Source organism: Pelobates fuscus, chromosome 1 (assembly GCF_036172605.1).
Source record: "Pelobates fuscus isolate aPelFus1 chromosome 1, aPelFus1.pri, whole genome shotgun sequence".
Lineage (NCBI taxonomy): Eukaryota > Metazoa > Chordata > Amphibia > Anura > Pelobatidae > Pelobates > Pelobates fuscus.
The window spans coordinates 21,837,886-21,861,536 of record NC_086317.1 but is presented as its reverse complement, the minus strand read 5'-3'; the positions used below and the strand labels follow the sequence as shown (position 1 = coordinate 21,861,536).

At 41.7% G+C, this 23,651-nt stretch overlaps 1 protein-coding gene across 1 annotated transcript in view; it reads left to right on the top strand.

Moving 5' to 3' along the window:
* The window catches only part of POU2F1 (POU class 2 homeobox 1), a 109,216-nt gene extending 100,579 nt beyond the window's left edge, over nucleotides 1-8,637 (top strand). Inside the window, exons 14-17 of the mRNA XM_063446557.1 lie at nucleotides 1,688-1,796; nucleotides 2,790-3,132; nucleotides 5,435-5,523; nucleotides 8,075-8,637. Of these exons, the coding sequence (XP_063302627.1) occupies nucleotides 1,688-1,796; nucleotides 2,790-3,132; nucleotides 5,435-5,523; nucleotides 8,075-8,379 (846 nt within the window). The 3' untranslated portion in view covers nucleotides 8,380-8,637. The remainder of the gene's footprint in view (nucleotides 1-1,687; nucleotides 1,797-2,789; nucleotides 3,133-5,434; nucleotides 5,524-8,074) is intronic.
* The last annotated feature ends 15,014 nt before the right edge of the window (nucleotides 8,638-23,651 follow it).

Here is a 23,651-nt window from a genome sequence, read left to right as displayed (position 1 = left end):
ATAAAATTAACAATATTCCGAAGACCTCTTATTTAGCAGTGATGTTAATTCTGAAAAATTTGCTTTTTATATTTTATTTTCCCGTCCGTTTAAATAGTATTTGTACTTTAGTAATTTCTCTCTGACATACCAAACCCATAAACTGTATAACATAACAAGGAACCCAGGTTCTAAACTCACAACCTAGTCTTGGATAGCCCTGGCCCTTTGAATATCCTGTTCTGCAGCCTGCATCTGGGACCTAGTGTTTGCCTACTAGTATTCTAGAATTGAATAATGGGCTCTGGTTTGTAGGGGGTCTCTGTGAATACCCATCATGAAGGCCTGTAGTCTGTCTGGATACTTCCAGGTGATGCTTGTTATACACAGAACCACAGTGTGTGTGCAGCCATGTAGATCTGTTGCCAGGTGTTAGTCTATTTCTGTCTCCATAATCTGGGTAAAGCGATAAAATGGATATTGTTTTGTTTTAGTTCCTTTTGAGAATCGTGCTTAAATCTAGATCTAGAATTTCCTTTATCCTGGTTCCTGAGATCCAGTAGTGTTTCCCACTGCCAGGTGATTGGTCATAGGCTGACGGAAAGGCTAGGTAACTCAAGCTTTTGACTTATTTCTGTCAGCAGCGCTCTGGTCCACACTTTACAACTAAATTTAGTTATTTCAACCAAATGAGCCCATCTTATTTGATACTGTTTAATGTCTGCTTTAAAATCAGTAATTCTGACACACAGACCCTATTTAACGTGTATATGTATATTAAACACAAGATTTCTACCAGTCTCACTCTAAACAAATCCAGCAAATTTGCAAAATACATTCACGCTCGTGCAGGCGGACCTGTAGAAGTCCTTAATATTTACCCCTGGCAGAAAAAATAAAAATTTCAATCAATTATTGGACCTCTATTGAGTTAACTCTTCCCAGGCATAAACTATAAAATACTGATAATTACAATTTTTGTGTTGGCTGCCTGCAAATTCAGGACCAGAAAGAATTCCTTTTTGGTTCCATGTTTCCAAGATTTCAGCCATTCAGTAGTATCTGGACAATTTGAGATCCAGTGAACATTTAAGTTTATTCTGCAATTGTACCGCAAGAACCAGACATGGTTACATTTTGTGAACAATGTCAATATTTTAGTGTCTGAATGCTCTTAATTTTTTTTTTTTGCTAATCCGGAATGGTGGGCAGTAACCCTGTACCAAGTACTTTGTCACACGTTCAATAAAGTGAGGTAGAGAAGACAATATATTGGCTTGCAATTTACAAGTTTCCTATACAAAATGCAGTACTGCAGGTGAGATCCACACACCAGATGCAATACTTGCAAAAAGCAGGCTACTTCATTAGAGACATTCATCCCTTTCCAGCAAAACCGATCGTAACGGTCTAATACATGTCCTTCACAAGACAATCCGCCAGTAGGTATTGAGGACGAGCTGCATTGCAGCAATGGAGGAACCTCTCAGAAGTTTTCATAGAGGAGTGCTGCCTGTATGCTTAACATCTGAAACTCTTTATGGTGATGCCAAGCTTTGTTGGGCCTGACAGTATACTTTAAATGTAGAGAACATTGTGATGCACTGAGATATACTGTTGATATACTCTATTTATGTCTCTGCAGCTGAGCTACATCCCAGATAGTCTGTGCCCTCCAGGTAACAATGATTTCTCTTTTGATTTTTAGATGGCCAGTACGCCAAGCCTTGTGACAAGTAGTACATCCACTACATTGACTGTAAACCCAGTGATCCCTCTCACTAGTGCTGCTGCTGTAACCAGCTTTCCTGCCCTTGGTAAGTCGGAAAAGGTTTTGCCACATATTGTAAAGCTTTAGTGCAGTGTTTCTCTCTGCTTGACTACTTATTACCTTTATCATGTTTCTCCGTGAACATTTATTGACTTTAATAGGGAGCCAAATTTAGTCCATGGGATGATGTATGTGAAAGAGATTGGCATCTACCTGGCATTCAAACACCCGCTGGGCCAGTCACTAAGCTTCCAGTTTTTGCAAATTAAATCTGAATGAAAAAAGCAAAGGCACAAATAGCTGGTCTGGAATTTCTCGAACTCAGCCGTAATCGCAGCTTTACCATTTGGATTTATTTTGCAAAAAAAAAAATCTGAGTTTAGTGAATAATCTAGTTTCATTGTTAATACAATTTTATTTTGGTAAATTCCTCCAGATTTTACTGAAATTTTAACTTCAGAAGACTAAAAAGAATAAATCTGTTGCCACTGACAACAAAATGGTTATAGTACCAAAAAGTAACAAATGAAAATTTCAGGCAGGCTTAATACGGTGTGCCAAAAATTAGACCACAAAGTGTTTTTGACACTGTCTGTTTCCAAACAGGAGAACAGTTACAAATATTTGGACTCCTATCCTGAGTTTGTTTTCATGTGTCCTGTATGTGGAGATATAATTATTATATTCAGGGTCGGTGCAAGGATTTCTGCCGCCCTAGGCAAAGATCCAAGAGCTGCTAGCCTAGCGCTGCGCACCCAGACAGGGGGAGCCCACCAGGAAATATCCCGGTGGGCGCCCCCAGCAGGCTGGTGTCCTAGACGAATGCCTAATTTGTCGAATGGTGGCGCCGACCCTGATTATATTGCACAAAACAAACAAGGTAGTAATTGTCATGCAGTTTCCATGCTGACCAACATTTTGGCTTTCTGTTTATTGGCAGATACTTCATGCTCATTTTGGGTACTATTTTAAATGTTGAATGAGATCCTTGTAAAAAAAAAAATCTTTTATTTAGCTAAAATTGCACCTTTCATTTCAGGCACAACAGTAACACCTTCAGCCAACACGGCAACTGTGATATCTACAGCTCCCCCAGTATCCTCTGTCCTGACATCATCGCTGAACCCCTCCCCATCAGTCCCTGCAACCTCTTCAGAAGCATCTACCGCTAGTGAGACAACGACGACGCACACCACCTCTACTCCGCAGACCTCACCATTGAATGCTGGCCAGGTGATGGTAACAGCATCTGGAATCCACACGGCAGCCCCCACGGCGCTACAGGGTGCAGCACAGCTGCCTTCCAATGCCAGCCTTGCTGCCATGGCTGCTGCCGCAGGTTTCAACCCTGGGCTGATGGCTTCCTCACAGTTTGCTGCTGGGTAAGTAATCATTAGAAACATTAGGCCAAGATCAAGACTATTCTTTAAAGGGTTACTCCAACCAAAACATTTTTTCATAAAATACAGTTTGTGTTTGGAGTAACTTTTGCTACATTTGGTTGCCCCCTCCTGCCAATAAAGATAAATAAAACTTGCCACTTGTTTCAGTTCCAATGCCAAGTTCTCTCTGCAGCCTGATCACTGGAGGGGCGGGATGTCAGGGAGGGTAGACTGAAGGGAGAAAAGTATATCATAAGGAGGGTGCAGACAAATGCTTAATAAATTGTGGAAAACATATGTCCCTTCCTATTACTACCACCACAGGAAAATAAAAAATTGGACCAACTGATAAGGGAGTGAATCCCTTTAAAAAGGCTGTATGTTAAAAGGTACAGCCACTCTGAGATAACCAATTCTAGAAAAGGAGAAAATTATAACAGATGTAGGCTAAAGGGAGGGCATGGGCGGCAGTCTGTGCTTATGAGCTCTTGCTCCACTTCAAATCAAGTGGTCATGGTGCTTGGTGTAACCTTTTTAGTCCCATTGTAGCAAATTCACATTGGAAGCTCTTGATTGTGTAACCAGGCAATTTTAGTGAGTGCTTTTATTTTATTCAATGGTTTTGGCCAAATGGCAACAGCACATTTCTGGAAATTACACCACTAAATTAATAATTGAAAATCCGTTTTAATTTGTGTTGACGATCATGTCCTATGATGTGCTGCTTACTTTTAAATGTTCATAAACGAGGAAATATCACTTCTGCCCTTTTATCCCATCCAAATGGCCATCTAAAAGTTAGGTACCTGCTCTGATTTATTTTTTTTGACTACTTTTATCTTGGCTTGCATACTTTGCTGGCCACGGCTAAGCAAATATGTAAATTAGTTGACTCTCGCCGTGCCATGCACAGATACATGAGAGTAATGAGAGAGTGACATTGGAATGGGGAAGGACAGCAGGGGCAAGTACCGTACTTAAAATACATTTTTTTAAAAAATTTTTATTTTTATTTTTCTCCTTTTTCTTCCACCCCCGTGAACACTGAAATAGAATTTACTGGAGTGAAGCAACAAAGAACTGTCCTTTCTATTGACAATTTCTCTTTAAATATATTCGTTATTCTTCTTTCTCTATCTTGAATTATATGTGCAAAGGGCAGAACTTATAATAAAATAAATACAGGAAGTGATGGTTAAACTCTTTCCAGCCTCTAGTTTTTGTTTAGCCAGCAGAACATGTCTTGAGGTCTGTATACCATTATAGGTTTCTACTTCCGAAAGGGATAACTTCCCAATATGGAGGTTACTTTCATTTTATCCCCATAACAGAATTTAGTCACATTTCTGTCAGACAAGAGAAATACCCTAACTCTAAAGAAGGTGATTTGCTGAAATTCCCAAACGGTGTCAAAATATTTCCCCCATATTTTTAAGGGCATGTCGAATTGTTGTTGGTGTTTTTTTTTGTTTTGTGGGTTGTTTTATTTTTTTTTTTTATTTTTTATTTTTTTGCTGGGGCTATTCTCCTTTATGGAAATATATGTAAATGGGTAAATTTTTTATTTTTTCAGCTCCAGACAGCTTTGCCCTGTCAAGGGCGGCTTGAAGCCGGGCCTAGCTTTGTACCCAGAGATCTGGGATTTTCAGTTGGGTGCCGCGAATTCTATAGGAAGTATGAGGTCAGCAGAATTATCGAAGTGATCAGCAGCTGAATTAATACAAATGATTTAAAAGTGTGCACATGTCCCCTCAGTATAGTCTGCCTTGGCAAATCATTGAATCTGTTATTTTGCAGGAATTTAACCATTAAAGGGACACTCCACTGCCCAAATTCAAAGAAGAATAAACACATTTTTCATTGTGGTATATCCAGAAACCGCTTGCCACGACTGCAGATCTCTTGTTTGCCAGACCTCCCCTTCTAACTCCGCCCAGACTTTCTGTGGCTGTCCAATCACAGACTTCCCAATGCAGCTCAATGAGAAGTCTTTGCAAGGCAGGTGTTCTGAGCAATTGCTGCCTCTTGAGTATAGCTCCCCTGACAGCCAGGGGGTATAACCAGGTTCATTTATTAAGGTGTCAATTTATGTTGAAACCTGCTCATTTTGTAACTGACCGATGACCCTCTTCACACACAAAACATTTGAGCAAAATGAAGTACTTTCTAGAGTGACCCTTTGAGTGCCTCACTATTGAGCGACACACTACATACTGCTTTTCACCATGACGTTATATAATTGGCTATATTTACTGCACTCGTGTTACCGACTGTCCTGAAATGACTGTGTTTTGTTTTACAGAGGTGCCTTATTCAGTCTCAACCCCGGGACACTGGGCAGTGCTTTGAGTCCGGCTCTCATGAGTAACAGTACACTGGCAACAATTCAAGGTCGGTGAAATCTTGCTTATTTGTTAATTTTTGTTTAGTATTTTGAATGGCTGAAATCAACCAGGAAATGCACCCAAGAAGGTCAACTCACTTATGTGTGAGTTGTTGAGAATTTAAAGAAAGCGTGGACCCTGATAGCTTGTCAAACTGTATTAAAAAGGTTTGGCTTCTTAATGTGGGGCAGTGCCAGAACACTTCAGCTATTACAACGACTTGTAGTTATGGTGCTTGGCGTGTTCCTTTAAATTCCTGAAAATTCACACTTTAGTGAATAACCATGAAAGGGTTAAATAAAATGTTTGTCCACGAAAAATAAATTATCTCCAGGAAATATTTTTTTATATTCTGTCTATTGCTGGATTGGTGCGTTTTGATGTTCAGTGTGTTTAAAACTGGAAGTGTTTTTTTTTATCCTCTTATCACAATTTCTAATTCTCTCTATGAAGAGCATTGGTGGACAGATGATACTGCTTTACTTTAAAATGCATTTACCCTGACAATTTCTGAACCAAAACAAAACCTAGAATTTTACTACATGCCTGTTCAACCATAATTTACGGATTTCATACCCACACTTAGTATGTATTTTGTTCGGTAGAAGTATGGCTTTCTTAGAACACCAATATTTATATATGAAATATAAAATGAGTCAAATCCAAAAGAGTGGGAAATTAAGAAATGATTTTCAAAGTTCTAACTATGAATGTCATAATACTGTTAAATTTACTGCTCTAAAACACATTTGTGTTCAGGGATAACTCACAAGTACAACACTACCCCTCATGTACAGGTTTTATGGGGTTTGGGAAAGTTACAGGGTCAAATATAGGGCTTGCAAATTAAATTCTCTGCACTTTCTGCCTGAGCTGTCCGGAAGATTCCCCCAATATATCATTAATAAAAGTGTATGTGTGTATATATATATATATATATCAAGCGATAAAGTGGAGCACTCCAAAAAGGACTTTTCAATCATGTATTTATTGATACAAAAAGGATTAACTCATCTGTTTCGACGTTTCGACCCTGAGGGGTCGAAACGTCGAAACAGATGAGTTAATCCTTTTTGTATCAATAAATACATGATTGAAAAGTCCTTTTTGGAGTGCTCCACTTTATCGCTTGATATATATCCGGACGCTGGATGCACCAAAGGCAAGATATATTGAAGTTATTTGCAGGGGTGAGTGCCTAAATTATCATTTTTTCTATATATATATATATATATATATATATACAATCATGTTTCCCCTTATTCTCAGTGTATTTCCTAAACACTTCATGTAAAGTGAGATCTAATATATACTTTCTTTATTGCACATTCTGTTTCATTTAGAATGTATCTCCTGCACTCTTGTTTGCTAGACCTTGCAGGAGCCTCCTGTCTGTGATTAAAAGTTTTTAATTTATAGAGCAGGAGATTAAAACTTAAGGCGACCACTATAGGCACCCAGACCACTTCAGCTTAACCCCTTAAGGACCAAGCTTCTGGAATAAAAGGGAATCATGACGTGTCAGACATGTCATGTGTCCTTAAGGGGTTAATGAAGTGGTCTGGGTGCCAGGTCCATCTAGGGTTAACCTTGCCTGCTGTAAACATAGTAGTTTCAGAGAAACTGATATGTTTACATATGGGTTAATCCAGCCCCTAGTGGCTGTCTCATTGACAGCTGCTAGAGGCGCTTCCGTGCTTCTCACTGTGATTTTCACAGTGAGAAGACGCCAGTCCATAGGAAAGCATTGAGAATGCTTTCCTATGGACTGACTGCGCGCGGCTCTTGCCGTGCATGCGCATTCAGCTGATGACGTCCAAAGGAGGAGGAGAATCCCCAGCGCCGAGGGAGCCCGGCGCTGGAGAAAGGTAAGTGTTTAACCCCTTCCTCCAACTTCAGCCCGATGGGAGGGGGGCCATGAGGATGGCTGCACCCTCAGGACACTATAGTGCCAGGAAAACGAGTTTGTTTTCCTGGCACTATAGTGGTCCTTTACGTTCATCTGATTGAAAATGTAACCATTTTTTCCCCATGCAGTCTGTGTGAGTCACAGCCAGGGAAGGAAGGCCAGGATAGCATGGACAAAACCAAATGTGATTTCACTCCTAAATAGCAGAGAATCGAGCAGTGAGACTTCAGACGCATGATCTATTACACAAAAAACGCTTTATTAAGCAAAAGTTGTTTTGATTACTATAGTGTCCCCATAGGGAAGCATTAATTCTATGCTTTCCTGTGCATATAATTTCCCCAATGCTCCTCTATAAGGAGGATTGGATTAGACATCAGTGGAAGAGGCTATGCCTCCTCCATTATGTCACAGGAAGAGGAGAGGTAAACCACACTTAGTGCTCCTCTGCGCCGAAAACTCAAGGTAAACGTATTTAATTTTTAATGTACATGGGGAAGGGTATCTTAAAACATGTAGGGACAGGGACACTATAGCGTTGGGAATCCAGATTTATATTCCTAACACTATAGTTCCTTTAAAGGTAAAAATCATTCATCGGTATTAATGTGTGTTTTTCTTTTTGTTTTGTTTTTTAATCCATGTCTAGCTCTTGCATCTAGTGGATCACTTCCAATAACCTCGCTCGATGCAAGTGGGAATCTGGTTTTTGCCAATGCTGGAGGGACTCCTAACATTGTGACTGCACCCTTATTCCTCAATCCACAAAACCTCTCACTGCTCACCAGCAACCCTGTTAGCTTGGTCTCTGCAGCCTCCACTGGAGCCACTGGACCCATCACAAGCCTTCATGCTACCACCTCTGCAATTGAATCCATCCAGAACTCTCTCTTCACTGTGGCTTCAGCCAGTGGAGCAGCATCTACCACCACTTCGGGATCCAAGGCACAGTGAGTCGAACTGAGACACTTTGGCTCCAGCCGGATCACGGCTGCCATGTAGCTTTCTGCGACTGATCAACTAAAGAAAGTAAACCTACGTGATCTGTCTGCCTCTTGAGGAAAAGGAAAGAGGGGAGAAGGTGTAAAATGACGAGAACAAATAACGCAAGAACATTTTGCCTAATTTTATAATAAACATTTCTCTTTTCAGGGTGACCACTGATCAGAGAACTTTCTAACCAAAAATGTAAAAAGGAAAGGAAAAAATTCACGGGGGGAAAAAAATTACAAAAAGGAAAAAAAAAAAAAATTACAAAAAAAAGTGAAAAGACTACTTATCATTTCCAGCAGTCACGTGGACAAGTTAAGGTTGGTTATCAAAAATATCAGAAATAGGAAGGGGGAATTTGGTTTGATCTAAATACTTTTTATTTTATTTTTGTTCATTTTTTTTATTTTGTATTGGTCTGTTGTACAGACCTCTTGTGTCATGCAAGGTGTTTATATTCATATCAAAATGTTGGGGTTCCTTTCTTAACTGGTACAATTTAGGCAGGCCTGTATTGCTGGTGTTTTTTTTTTTTTTTTTTTTTTTTGATCTTCAGTTCCTCTGTTAGATGAATTTCCTGGACAAGGTTGTTCCCTCTGTTGCAGTTTGTTGTGAATATCACGCACATTGTGTCCAATCTTCTCTGCCATTCCTCTGAGTGAATTGTCTACACTTGGTGCACAATTCTAAGTCAGTAATCCCATGGGTCCGGCAGGACAGTGCTAGGCCACCCAGTCGTCATTTGACTACATATTCAAGAACAGAAGAGTCCAAACTTGGCCCTCCAGCCATTGGAGTCACAAGTTGGACACTCTTGATATTGATGGCAGTGACTACTTGAAACTGGCATGTTCACGTTTTATGAGTGTCCTCCTTGTACACTGGCAAACATGGCTTTTGGGATGTTGCTACCCAAAACATATTTCTGGTGTTTTGACTAATCGTGTCCAAAAGCCAAAACATCTGCTACTCCTTGGCCTGTCAGACAATGCAAACTCACTCCGAATTGTGTGTGCAAATTAGTCAGGTTTAGATAAGGCCTTGTGTGAAAAAATGCAAAGCTTGCCATCAAGCAGTCTTTAAATGGGAGATTATGATTATGAAACCAGTACCAAGAAGTCACAGCTCTACAGAACAAAAATGTGGGGAAATGGCACCCTAAGTCTGTAAAACTTACACTCCAGTATTTAACAATGAATGATGCTGTTCTGCCACTCAGCGTTGTTACCGGATAATTCCAATAACAGAGCTAAATACAGTTTTCTGTGTTCTGTATGGAGTCCCTCGTTGATCTTGTGCTCAATGATGCTCTATTCAATAAATTAGCCTTGGTCTGGTTCTATATGATGATCTGACCCTAAAGCCAAAGTGGTACACTACAGATATGTTACTCCTGAATGAGAAGCGTGATCCTAACAGATCATGTCTCAACTAGTCTGGCTATTTTGCACACATCTTTGTTTTTTTTTGTTTTTGTTTTTTAATCAGAAGCCGTTTTGGAGCAGATAGGCCCGTAATATATGTCCAAGAGAGTGTATCTGAATGCCAAGAACGTACAAGGATGGAAAGTAGACTGCATTGTTTTTTTAGCTCTACATTTATATATCGTTAACACTGCAGACTGGAACCACTGCATTGCAGTTCACTCGACAGTCTAGAGCAAAAATGGTTTTAACCCATTTTGAATTGCCGACATGGGTTGGACATGCAGTGTGGCCTCCAAAGGCGAAATGGCCAATTGTAACAACTTGTCACAGTGAAACAGGTCACGTAACCCCGGTATTCCTGAATGCTTGATCTGGTCATGCACGGGCTTATGTGCTTATCCCAAATTATCAAGCCTCTTTTTCCAATTCTAACCATGCAATATAGTGAACTGCAAGCGGTAAACTAACCCATGTCACTCTACCGTGTATGTATGTAATGTTTTTTTTTTATAATTTGTGTTTATTTTTTTGCGCACCTTTGTTGATGGAGAAAAGCCAACAGTGCATTTGGTTGCCGGCTCCCTCCAGCACAGCGGTGCGTTTACCAAGCTTGAACCAAAGTCAATTTCTAGCAAGCTGCTGTACTAATGGACTAGTTTGTATAAGTGCAGTTCAGGCGCAGTAAGTGACAAAGATAGATGCTACTGACAATTTGTTTTTTGTTTGTGTGTTTTTGGTGGTGGTTTCTTATATATAAATGTTGCTGCTTGTTTTGGGGGTTTTGTTTTTTGTTTTTGTTTTTGTTTTATTTTATTTTTTTTATTTAGGGCAAACTCTAACTCAGTTGTTCCTCTTTTGTAAATAATGTACTGGAGTCACTTGGATCCTCAAATCGGCCAACCCTTACCTCTCCTACCCACCTCCTCCTTTTCCTGCCATTCCTCCCCTTGGATGCATTCTGTTGAGTAGGCACGGTCAGTGCTATTCACGAACGTATGATTTGCTGGAAATTCAGAGTGAATGCTAACTGAATTTTTAAAATACAACCAAATCAGAGAATTATTATTTCTTTTTTTTTTTTTTTTTTTTTTTTTTTGGCTATTGCATAAAATCTGAAATTCACTTTGAATTCCTGACAACTGTGTGTCGTTTGGCTGATGTTAATAGGGGTTTTGAAAGATCAGTGCGTGCAGAATCCATTTCTTTCCTGCATTTTCGACTTTTCTTTTCATAAACCATTTCCATTAAACAGAGTGGGTGGCACTTTTATTTATAGCTCACTTCGTTTTTTGCTTTAATTTGTTTTTCTGGAAACGCAGAAGAGAATGTATGCAAAACACTCCCGAATAATTCACATGTTTATTGTTGAGCGTTATTTAGTCCTGCTAACAATATTGTTTTTGTTGATTTATCAGACCATTGAAACATATTAATTGGTGCATTTTATTTTATCATTGAAACTGCTTATACCATCAGTATAGAGACGTGCGTTATCCACACGGCTCTTAAAACTCCTCCCCTTTTTGTTTACGCCTACTTGGCTTTGGGCAAGCTTTCTTCTTAAATCTTATCCTCTGCGATATAAATATCCTCTGTATATTTTCTCTGACGTACGTCAAACCATTATGGACACATTTGGCAAAACAAAAAACTCTCAGCTGGAATCCACAGCTTTGTCCATTTTTAGCAGAGGGGAAGCAGCCAATACCAGTTACGTTATTTGTTATAAATTTCAATTCCCCCATTAGAAAACCTGTTTAAATCTGGGGGGCTAAGTGTTAGTGTTCTAAAACAATTGATATTGGTTATACATTTAGAAAACTAGGAAGATCTTGCCTGATTTAGGTGTCTGATAGCTAGACATGGTCATTACAACTGTTCTGGACTGTATTTAAGAAGAGCCATTACTAGCCTCGATTTTTCTTTTGGATACTTTTTTTTTCCAAATGATCACAATCTGTTAACGCAACTTTTCAAACGATTTAGCTACAACAATCACCTTAGACTTTAATGGTGACTACGGTAGATAAGTCACTTGGAAAGTTTTTTGTAACAGATTTGTATAATTTCAAACGCCTATTAAATCAAGGCCATAGTTAGCAATCGCTACAGTTTATGTGAATTTAAGGAGTTGATTGATGCATGGAATGAGTACACAGGTAATTTCCTTCGGACAGTCTCATACAAACGGATTCCAGCGACACTCTGTAACTGATAACGTTATCCTCTAACATAGACATTCCATCTGTGTGTGTGTGTAACTTTTATTTTTAATTTTTTTTTACAATCTTTCAGTCATAAAAAAATACTGTGTTTTTCATAATTTGATCTCTACGTACGGCATAGAAGGCGTAATGAACAGTTTTCAAAGTGGATGGTGGTGTATTTCTCTCGCTGTGTTTGGTAAATGGTGAGTTCCACTAGAAATATCCTTATGTGGACTGCAAGCTGTTGTATTTTAAGAAATCTGTCTTATCCAAAACCTTTACCCCATTGAGTGATATTTATTTTATTTTATTCCTCTCGTTCTCGCATTTCAACGCCTTGCATGGAATGTCTGTGTTGGAGGTTGGAAAAGCTATTTCAGAATCTATAGCGAGGCTGTGTGATGTCAAAATTCGCTTCACCCATTATATTTGAGGAAAAAATAAAATTCTCAGTTTACCTCCCTCATTTGCTCCCCTGTCTCACACTCTAACCCTCTACCCCCATTTACGTATGTGGCAGCTCAATAGGACTGTTCGATTTTGAGATATTCCAAATAGTTTCTGGCTACCTAATAAAATACCTCAGCTTTTCTTGGCTTTAACTTGGATGTACTCAAATATTCTGGAAAGTAACTGTGTTCTTAATAGGTAAAATTTAAGTTGTTTGTTTTGTTTTTTTGTATAATTCTATTCTGTTGGCTCCTCAATATATCAACAAGATGATGAAGGTAAAGGGAAATGACATTAGTGATTTTTGGATGAAGGTTCATGTCATTTCTACCATAACTTGTCCAAAGCTTGCTTTAATGTCCAGCAAGATTTGCCTTGCATCTTTAAGGTTATTTTCGACAACCTACCACTTGCACAACCCTTGTGATTCAGGCTTTAGTGCAATCTCCACTCTGCTCCAATAAGGTTAATGATTAGACAGCAGGCCTGGTGTAGAAAGCATTGTTATTGTCGTCCTCCTCTAAAACTCATCCCAACCAGTCCACCATTGGGAGGGAGGGAGAGGGAATCCACAAGATGGTCATTTTACCTATCTCAAACTTTGAATCCCACTTGGGCGCATTAACTGTAAACGGATTGGTCCTGTTTACCCGCTTATTTTTCTGTAGTATAACTAGCCATGTTAGTTTGTCAATCCTATAAAAAAAAACAATGTCTTTATATTTTTTATATATATATTATTGCTTCTATGCTCGTCTTTACCAAAAAGAAAAAAGTAACCAAAAAGCTAATAAAATGTGAATACAAAAATGGAGAAGGGAAATACTTATTTGCACCCCACCTAATATCCAAATACTGTGAGACACAGCTAGCTTTCTTTTATGTGCTGGTGTTTGTAGATTTGGGGGAGGGGGGTTGGAAGGAAGGGGGGGATGGTGGAGTGACGTTTCTCCAGGTGATTACTGAAGATGCAGAGGACAAGGAGAGATTCTGAGCCTTTGCCCTACATATCACAGGTCTCCTTGTCTACTCTTGGCCAGTTTTATACCTGAAGTTTTATGGATAGGGCCTGATTAAGAGCGTTCTTCTCCTTTATAAATAAATATACATACATTTTGTTCAGAACGGAGGTGGAGAGACTTGTGAAAGGCCAGTTTTTTGTAAGATTACGCAATGCTCTTAGAGTGAAAATGCCACTGTTTAGTGTGTATTAAATGGCATCTGAAGGTGTTTGGTAGATTGCGTCTGTGTCGATACACTGAAAATCTCAATGGGCCATGCAAAGAAGGCATTCAAGGTTCACGACCTCCACATGTCCTTCAGGAGTTGCATTTCCAAAGATGATGTAATAAATGTTTTGATGTTTGTTGTTTTGTAATTTTCTTTTTTTTTTTTTCTTATTTTCTTTTTCTTTCTGTGTGTGTGTGCTGGTTTGCTTTTTAGTGGTGTCTGTAGCTCAAGTAAAATGCTTAAGACCAAAATATTTAAATAGTAGGGCTACTTTGAGATGAAATCTATATTCTTCTTGCTGCATAACAATATCTAGTGTTTAATAAAAGACCCCCACATCCTTGTTTTTTTTTTCCTTTTTCAGAAAGATACTTTAAGGTCATACCCTATTAAAGTGCCCCTTGTTCCCAGTAGCTGTGGGACGGGGCACAAATTCTTGTAAAGGACCTTAAGCCTGCGGCAGCATGACAAGAAACGAGAGAAAATGGTTGCAAACGTGGGGAGTTCTCACCTGGTTCATATTTGGATGGGAATATCTCTTGGTTTTGATTTTGTTACAGGTGTTTGAAAGCTTTAGACGCGTCTGTTCAACAGATGTGGAAGTGGTATTAATTAGTATTGTTCGACTTAACGAGCATCTCAGTAGGTATAGACATAGGCCTTTATAGGCGAGGAACATAATGAAGCTGCCAAGTGACATGCTTGGAGCATGAGGTATTTAAACTGTTTATATAAAAAGCCTAAATGTGAAGTAGGAAAGGCAAAAAAAAATTAAAAAAAAATACTTTATTCCTGTAGTTGTCCATCTACAGCTTTAAAACAATTGCCGTAAGCAATAAGGTGGCACTAAATAACGGTTGTTGCTAATCGAGACGTTGGCTGGCCCCTGTTCAGTGTATAATTTTACATAACAAAAACTGTTAATTTACCTGTAAAAAATGTTGTTGTCTTTTTTTTTTTTTTTTAAAGATTTCTGCTAATGGGGTTTACTCAGTTGCTTTCTATACAAGAAAACTAATTTAGAAGATTTGATAAGCTCAATATTTTTTATATTTTTTTCCCTTTACCTACTTCCATGTTCTAAGTCTAGTTGAGTAGTTGTGGGGTCGGCTCTACCACAGGTACGGGAGCTGTTGTATACCTCATTTTAAAACTTAATACAGAGTAATTTGCTTTAACTTTGTCTAGAAACCTTGCGCCGCCGTTAACATTGCCATGAGTAAGGTCGACCTATTGGCCAGTAGCACCATGGGGCAGATTTCTTGTACTCTAAGTCCCTCCGTACATTAGATCTTTTATACATTGAGGGCATATTGCAATCTCATGCTTTCTCTGTTAGAAGATGTTGCTTGATCTGAGATAGGTTCAAGTCTAAAGCAACACAATACTTCTGCCTTTTACATGATGCAAATGAATGCGTGCATGATATCATTTCCTGTAGTACACCAGGGGCCAGCCTAATCATCTCCACTTGGTGCTACGCTAATACTGCGCTCATCAGCTGGCTGAACAAAATGGCAGTTGCAGTCCAAGTACCGGTGGAGATGCTTCAGGTGACCTCTTCTGTTACAGTAAGTGAAAGGTTTTGTGATAGTTTAGAGTAAAAACTGCTAGAATTTATTGTACTTTTCCTAACTTGTTGATTCACACTGCTTTATTTCAATACTGACCAAAAAAAAAGTGTAAATGCAAGTGTTAGTGTTTGGACAATCTTGCGTAACATCTGGTTTGGGAGCTTCCTTGGGAGCTTCTCATCTACTGTTTTTACTCTGAATGTAGCAGTTCCTCCACCCTGTTCTAGGACATCTGTTGTGCCCACGTCGCTGTGCCGCCGCCGCTGCTGCTGTTAAGCGCCGGTGTTGGGTTTCTTTGTCTTGTTTTGTTACGTTTTAAATTTCCAGCCAAAACCAAAGATTTCTCTATGATTGTATAAACTCAAAACAAAAACCAAAAAATATATCTGTTGGAGAGAACATGTCTTCGTGTCCGGGTCTCTCGTCTGTGGCTGGCACAGAGGGGTTTCTAGAATTTGTATGTTTGAAATAACCACTGTTGTTGAGTTTGGGGCTTTGCCCTTGAGCGATCTTCTAGCCATGCCACAGAGTGCCCGGTGCACTGAAGATGCCAGGGTTTTACTGGCTCCTCTGATGGGTTTTCTTTCATTTTTCCAGAGTCGGGAGGGCTGTTGATGAACTAAAGCAATGCATTTTCTTGGCTTCTCCGACTTGTTAAGTCAAACCCCTTGTGGGCTGGGTGATGTTGATTAATACACGCTGAGGTGCACTTTTTTTTTTTTTTTTTTCTCTTCTCACCCTTCCCTAGAAATAAACGGAGCAAACTGTCAAACACATCCATCGCCCGTAGCTTTTTCCTGGTTTGTGCTCCTCTCAGCGCCACATGCAACTATGCATTGTATTTTTCAACTTTTCTTGTGCTAGGTAGATGCCTGTGACTTTTTTAACTTTTTATTTTTTGGGGGTGGGGGGGAGGGGGGAGAGCAGGGTGGGTTGCAAATGAAGGAACTTTTTACATGGCTGTGTTTTTTTTGTTTTTTTTTTTCTTTCTATTCTCAGTTTGTTTGTGGGGGTGTTGGTCGTAGGGTCATACAAGCTCTATCCCAAAGCAAAATCCAAATATTACTAATTTTAGCCTGATGCAGATACCAAAGAAAATTTCTTTCCTGCAGAACCTTAGACTTGTGTATTAAAGTACTATTACCCAGCACTTGCATTAGTCTAACCTCAGTAATTCCAAAGCTTAGATGTATATTTTGGTATATTTCTGGGATATTAAAAAAAAAAAATAGAAAAAAAAAAAAAAAAATTGTTGTTGAAATGATGTTCGTTTCAGTGTAATGCTCTTAAAGTCATAGCATGGAGATTAACTGACCTGTCTTATTCTTAGTAGTTTGAAATAATAGTATTTTTGTATGTTTTGGGTGTGTCTGTGTATGTATTAACATAACAGTTTTCACTGCCTATATGTTCATATGAAAAATTGACGAAAAAAAATTTGGAAAAAAAATGAAAGTTCTAAAATGTGTACATAATATTGAATAATGAAAAATGTCATCTGAACTCCAATTTCTGCTCATGTTTTCACTGATTACAGTTTCCACCTTGGGTGATTTTATATTTAAAGAAACTGCCGCCCTCGTTTCTCTTTGTTTTGTCAAAATGTAAATTGTTGTAATAATTGTGATGTGTTGCCTTTAAATAAAGTGTATGAATTTTTACATTTTCTTTGTGTTGTTTGAAGGAACATGGGACAGCCTTAAACTGCTATGGACGTTCCTTCCAAAACCATTTTATGCTTTACTGGTAGTGTGAAAATTGTTTTTATTATGTGTCAAATTTAGCCCGAACCACTGCACCAAATAACTGAATATTGGCACTGAATATTATCTTGGAGCATATTTGTTTTTCTGTTTTATGTTGCCCCTTAGATTTTTGAATATCAAAAATAGGGGCATACTGAAGACAGTTATGCCTAAAATATGTAAATTTAGCACGTAAGTCAGCAATGGCTAAACATGGCATTAGAAATTTCTTGTGCGCTGAATCATCATGGGAAACGCAGTGGTTCTCCATTATTATTCTAATGCATTTCAAACCAAAGTTAAAAAATAAACTGGTAAAATTCTCTTTACTGTTGTGTGTATAAATAACTAGCAAAACCAATCTGAAGTCACTTTTGTCAACTATGAAAATACAACCATTTTAATGCAATATGATTTGTACACTTGACATTGGAGAAACTGGGTGACTGTCGCTTTAAAGACAGCCTTGCATTTTTCCTAATGGGACACCTTGGGGTGCTCACGAACTCTGAAAGATTATGTAGACTACAGTGAATCAGGATAAATGGTAGATTTTGTGTAGACGCATTTGTCTGCTGTAATTTTTTATATATATTAAACTTACTGTAACTGTACAGTTCATTTCTGTTGTAAACATCATTAAACCATTTTTCAAGTGTTTTAAAATGGCATGAATTATTCTCTTGTTTTGCTGAACGTTATTTTATCCATTGCAAACCTATACAGAGGAGATGAATTAAAGTCTCATGTCTGTTTAGAACTTTAGGTAAAAATACAAAGTGTGTGCTTGCAGTCTGTCAAACCATTGGTGCAGGTATCGGGGTCACCCTCCAAGGACCCTAAAACGTACAATACCTCTCTCCATATAATGTTATGCAAAAAAGTTTACAATTATTATTTTAGCAATCTATAATACATTTTTAAAATTGCATAACATTCTGTGGAGTGCGGTACTTCATTTTTGTTTTTTCTCTCCCTCACTCTCTCTCCTTTAAATACTTCAAATATTTTTGATGATAAAATTAAATACTGCAGATGTTTACCACCACACACCGCGTTGGGGCGTTTAACCCCTTAAGGACCAAACTTCTGGAATAAAAGGGAATCGTGACATGTCACACGTCATGTGTCCTTAAGGGGTTAAACCGGCAATGTCACTTTAATTATTATTTTTTTTTAATTATTCCTTTCTTTGTTTCTTAAAAGGAACACTGTATACCAATACAACTTTAAGCACAACAAATAAAGAGGGGGTCCTGTCTGGAAAGGGGGGGGAGGGTGTCGCTGCTTGCAGGGGAGGGCTGGCAGCCTTAGGCCTGGGGGCAAATCCAGTCAAGTAGCCCACCAAAAAAAGAGTAAAAACACCTTTCCCATGTGATTGAAAGGGAGGGGCAGTCTCCTAAACAGACACTTATTGACAGGTGCACACACACTAAAAATCACACACTGACAGGCAGACACAGAAAGACACACTGTTACAGGCATACTGGCACACACACAGACAGGCATACTGGCACACACACAGACAGGCATACTGGCACACACACAGACAGGCATACTGGCACACACACAGACAGGCATACTGGCACACACACAGACAGGCATACTGGCACACACACAGACAGGCATGCTGGCGCACACACAGACAGGCATACTGGCGCACACACAGACAGGCATACTGGCGCACACACAGACAGGCATACTGGCGCACACACAGACAGGCATACTGGCGCGCACACACAGACAGGCATACTGGCGCGCACACACAGACAGGCATACTGGCGCACACACACAGACAGGCATACTGGCGCACACACACAGACAGGCATACTGGCGCACACACAGACAGACATACTGGCGCACACACACAGACAGACATACTGGCGCACACACACAGACAGACATACTGGCGCACACACACAGACAGGCATACTGGCGCACACACACAGACAGGCATACTGGCGCACACACATAGACAGGCATACTGGCGCACACACATAGACAGGCATACTGGCGCACACACATAGACAGGCATACTGGCGCACACACATAGACAGGCATACTGGCGCACACACATAGACAGGCATACTGGCGCACACACAGACAGGCATACTGGCGCACACACAGACAGGCATACTGGCGCACACACAGACAGGCATACTGGCGCACACACAGACAGGCATACTGGCGCACACACAGACAGGCATACTGGCGCACACACAGACAGGCATACTGGCGCACACACAGACAGGCATACTGGCGCACACACAGACAGGCATACTGGCGCACACACAGACAGGCATACTGGCGCACACACAGACAGGCATACTGGCGCACACACAGACAGGCATACTGGCGCACACACAGACAGGCATACTGGCGCACACACAGACAGGCATACTGGCGCACACACAGACAGGCATACTGGCGCACACACAGACAGGCATACTGGCGCACACACAGACAGGCATACTGGCGCACACACAGACAGGCATACTGGCGCACACACAGACAGGCATACTGGCGCACACACAGACAGGCATACTGGCGCACACACACAGGCATACTGGCGCACACACAGACAGGCATACTGGCGCACACACAGACAGGCATACTGGCGCACACACAGACAGGCATACTGGCGCACACACAGACAGGCATACTGGCGCACACACAGACAGGCATACTGGCGCACACACAGACAGGCATACTGGCGCACACACAGACAGGCATACTGGCGCACACAGACAGGCATACTGGCACACACACAGACAGGCATACTGGCACACACACAGACAGGCATACTGGCACACACACAGACAGGCATACTGGCACACACACAGACAGGCATACTGGCACACACACAGACAGGCATACTGGCACACACACAGACAGGCATACTGGCGCACACACACAGACAGGCATACTGGCGCACACACACAGACAGGCATACTGGCACACACACACAGACAGGCATACTGGCACACACACACAGACAGGCATACTGGCACACACACACAGACAGGCATACTGGCACACACACACAGACAGGCATACTGGCACACACACACAGACAGGCATACTGGCACACACACACAGACAGGCATACTGGCACACACACACAGACAGGCATACTGGCACACAGACAGGCATACAGGCATACTGGCACACAGACAGGCATACTGGCACACAGACAGGCACACACACACAGACAGGCATACTGGCACACACACACAGACAGGCATACTGGCACACACACAGACAGGCATACTGGCACACACACAGACAGGCATACTGGCACACACACAGACAGGCATACTGGCACACACACAGACAGGCATACTGGCACACACACAGACAGGCATACTGGCACACACACAGACAGGCATACTGGCACACACACACACACAGACAGGCATACTGGCACACACACACACACAGACAGGCATACTGGCACACACACACACACAGACAGGCATACTGGCACACACACACACACACAGGCATACTGGCACACACACACACACACAGGCATACTGGCACACACACACACACACAGGCATACTGGCACACACACACACACACAGGCATACTGGCACACACACACACACACAGGCATACTGGCACACACACACACACAGACAGGCATACTGGCACACACACACACACAGACAGGCATACTGGCACACACACACACACAGACAGGCATACTGGCACACACACACACACACAGACAGGCATACTGGCACACACACACACACACAGACAGGCATACTGGCACACACACACACACACACAGACAGGCATACTGGCACACACACACACACACACACAGACAGGCATACTGGCACACACACACACACACACAGACAGGCATACTGGCACACACACAGACAGGCATACTGGCACACACACAGACAGGCATACTGGCACACACACAGACAGGCATACTGGCACACACACAGACAGGCATACTGGCACACACACAGACAGGCATACTGGCACACACACAGACAGGCATACTGGCACACACACAGACAGGCATACTGGCACACACACAGACAGGCATACTGGCACACACAGACAGGCATACTGGCACACACAGACAGGCATGCGCGCGCGCGCACACAGACAGACTGTGCGCGCGCCGGTCGGTCGGTCTGTCTGTGTGTGCGCGCCGGTCGGTCTGTCTGTCTGTGTGTGCGCGGGTCGGTCTGTCTCTGTCTCTGTCTCTCTGTCTGTGCGCCGGTCTGTCTCTGTCTCTGTCTCTCTGTCTGTCTCTGTCTGTCTCTGTCTGTCTCTGTCTCTCTGTCTGTCTCTGTCTCTCTGTCTGTCTCTGTCTGTCTCTGTCTGTCTCTGTCTGTCTCTGTCTGTCTCTGTCTGTCTCTGTCTGTCTCTGTCTGTCTGTCTCTGTCTGTCTCTGTCTGTCTCTGTCTGTCTCTGTCTGTCTGTCTCTGTCTGTCTCTGTCTGTCTCTGTCTGTCTGTCTCTGTCTGTCTGTCTCTGTCTGTCTGTCTCTGTCTGTCTGTCTGCCTGTGTGTCTGTCTGTCTGCCTGTGTGTCTGTCTGTCTGCCTGTCTGTCTGTCTGTCTGCCTGTGTGTCTGTCTGTCTGCCTGTCTGTGTGTCTGCCTGTGTGTCTGTCTGTGTGTCTGCCTGTGTGTCTGCCTGTGTGTCTGCCTGTGTGTCTGCCTGTGTGTCTGCCTGTGTGTCTGTCTCGCAGGCGGACGGGCGCACGCAGACAGGCAGACGGACCGACGGACGGACCGACATACTGGCGCGCGCACAAAACTTTACACTTTTAAAACCAGTAGACAGGGGCTGAGTAAGGGTACAGGGCTGTAGTGGGGGACAGGGGCTGAAGTGGAGGGTATAAGCTGTAATTGGGGGTTTAGGAAATGTAGGGGGGGTAGGGGCTGAAGTGGGTTGATGGCTACAATTTGGGAAAGGGGCTGTGGTGTGGGTGATATGGGTTGCAATTGGGGGAGAGGAGCTGTAGTGGGGATGTTATGGGGCTGTGGTGGGGGGCATGGGGCTGAGGAAGGGGGGGGGGGGGGCAGGGGCTGAGGAGGGGAATAAAAAAAAACTAAAGTGCCCCCGGAGTCTTACCTTAGGCCAGGGAGGGGTGGGCAGCAGTCAGTGTAGTCAGTCTCTCCTGATGATGTCAGGAGGAGGGGGCGTGACTTTCTTTGCTCTTCTCCCAGACTCCACAGCGGTCCTGTGAGAAGAGCAGTGAAAGTCTCGCCCCCTCCTCCTGACATCAGGAGAGACTGACTACACTGACTGCTGGCTGCAGGGAGAGTGAGGTAAGTGGAAAAATCTGAGGCCAGAGGCAGGGGATGCGGATTTTAACTTTTTTTTGCTGGGTGCGGGTGGCCTCGGGAGGTTTAGATTGTCCGTTCTGTTGTGTTCTGCTTTATACAGAATGGCTGCCTGATCATTCAGCCCCAGGAATCCCTTTCCACAAGTGTCAAACCAGGGGTCTCTAAGGTTATATACAGTAAATTTGGAGCACACACAGCAACCGGACAGTCTGTCTCCCGAGACCTCTCAGGGTGAGCCCTGCTGCATTTTGTTCTCCGTCCCCTGTTGATATCGATCGGCTTTAAATTGCGATAGGAGTCCGAGCCAGTGCCACAAGGGACCACGCTAGAATTAAGGTAAGTTTTAAAAGGCTTTTAACCCATCTGTGCTCGCAGGGGAAGGGGGGTTGCTAAAGTTAGTCTTAGCATACTAAAGCGTTAGGAGTACAGTTTTGTGTTCCTTAAAGGAACACTATAGTCACCTAAATTACTTTAGCTAAATAAAGCAGTTTTAGTGTATAGATCATTCCCCTGCAATTTCACTGCTCATTCACTGTCATTTATGAGTTAAATCACTTTGTTTCTGTTTATGCAGCCCTAGCCACACCTCCCCTGGCTATGATTGACAGAGCCTGCATGAAAAAAAAACTGGTTTCACTTTCAAACAGATGTAATTTACCTTAAATAATTGTATCTCAATCTCTAAATGGAACTTTAATCACATACAGGAGGCTCTTGCAGAGTCTAGCAAGCTATTAACATAGCAGGGGATAAGAAAATCTTAATTAAACAGAACTTGCAATAAAGAAAGCCTAAATAGGGCTCTCTTTACAGGAAGTGTTTATGGAAGGCTGTGCAAGTCACATGCAGGGAGGTGTGACTAGGGTTCATAAACAAAGGGATTGAACTCCTTAATGGCAGAGGATTTAGCAGTGAGGCTGCAGGGGCATGTTCTATACACCAAAACTGCTTCATTAAGCTTAAAGTTGATCTGGTGACTATAGTGTCCCTTTAAGTCTGTTCTTATCCTATGAGCCTCCATATCCAGCAGAGGTGTTTTTTTTTTTTTTTTAAAGTAATTTATCCACCAAAGGCAGTTCCTCTCATCAGCCACTTTGTAAATGCATAGTGGCCATACTGTGGCTATCAGTATAAATACAGCCCACTTTAGTTTTGTGAACTGGGATATGTGCATCGATTACGTGAACAGCGGACTATACATACATCTGACTTTTGACTTCGATTTTGTAACTTGGGCTCACAGTTTTGTAAATACCAGCCTTTACACAGAATATTTCAATAGA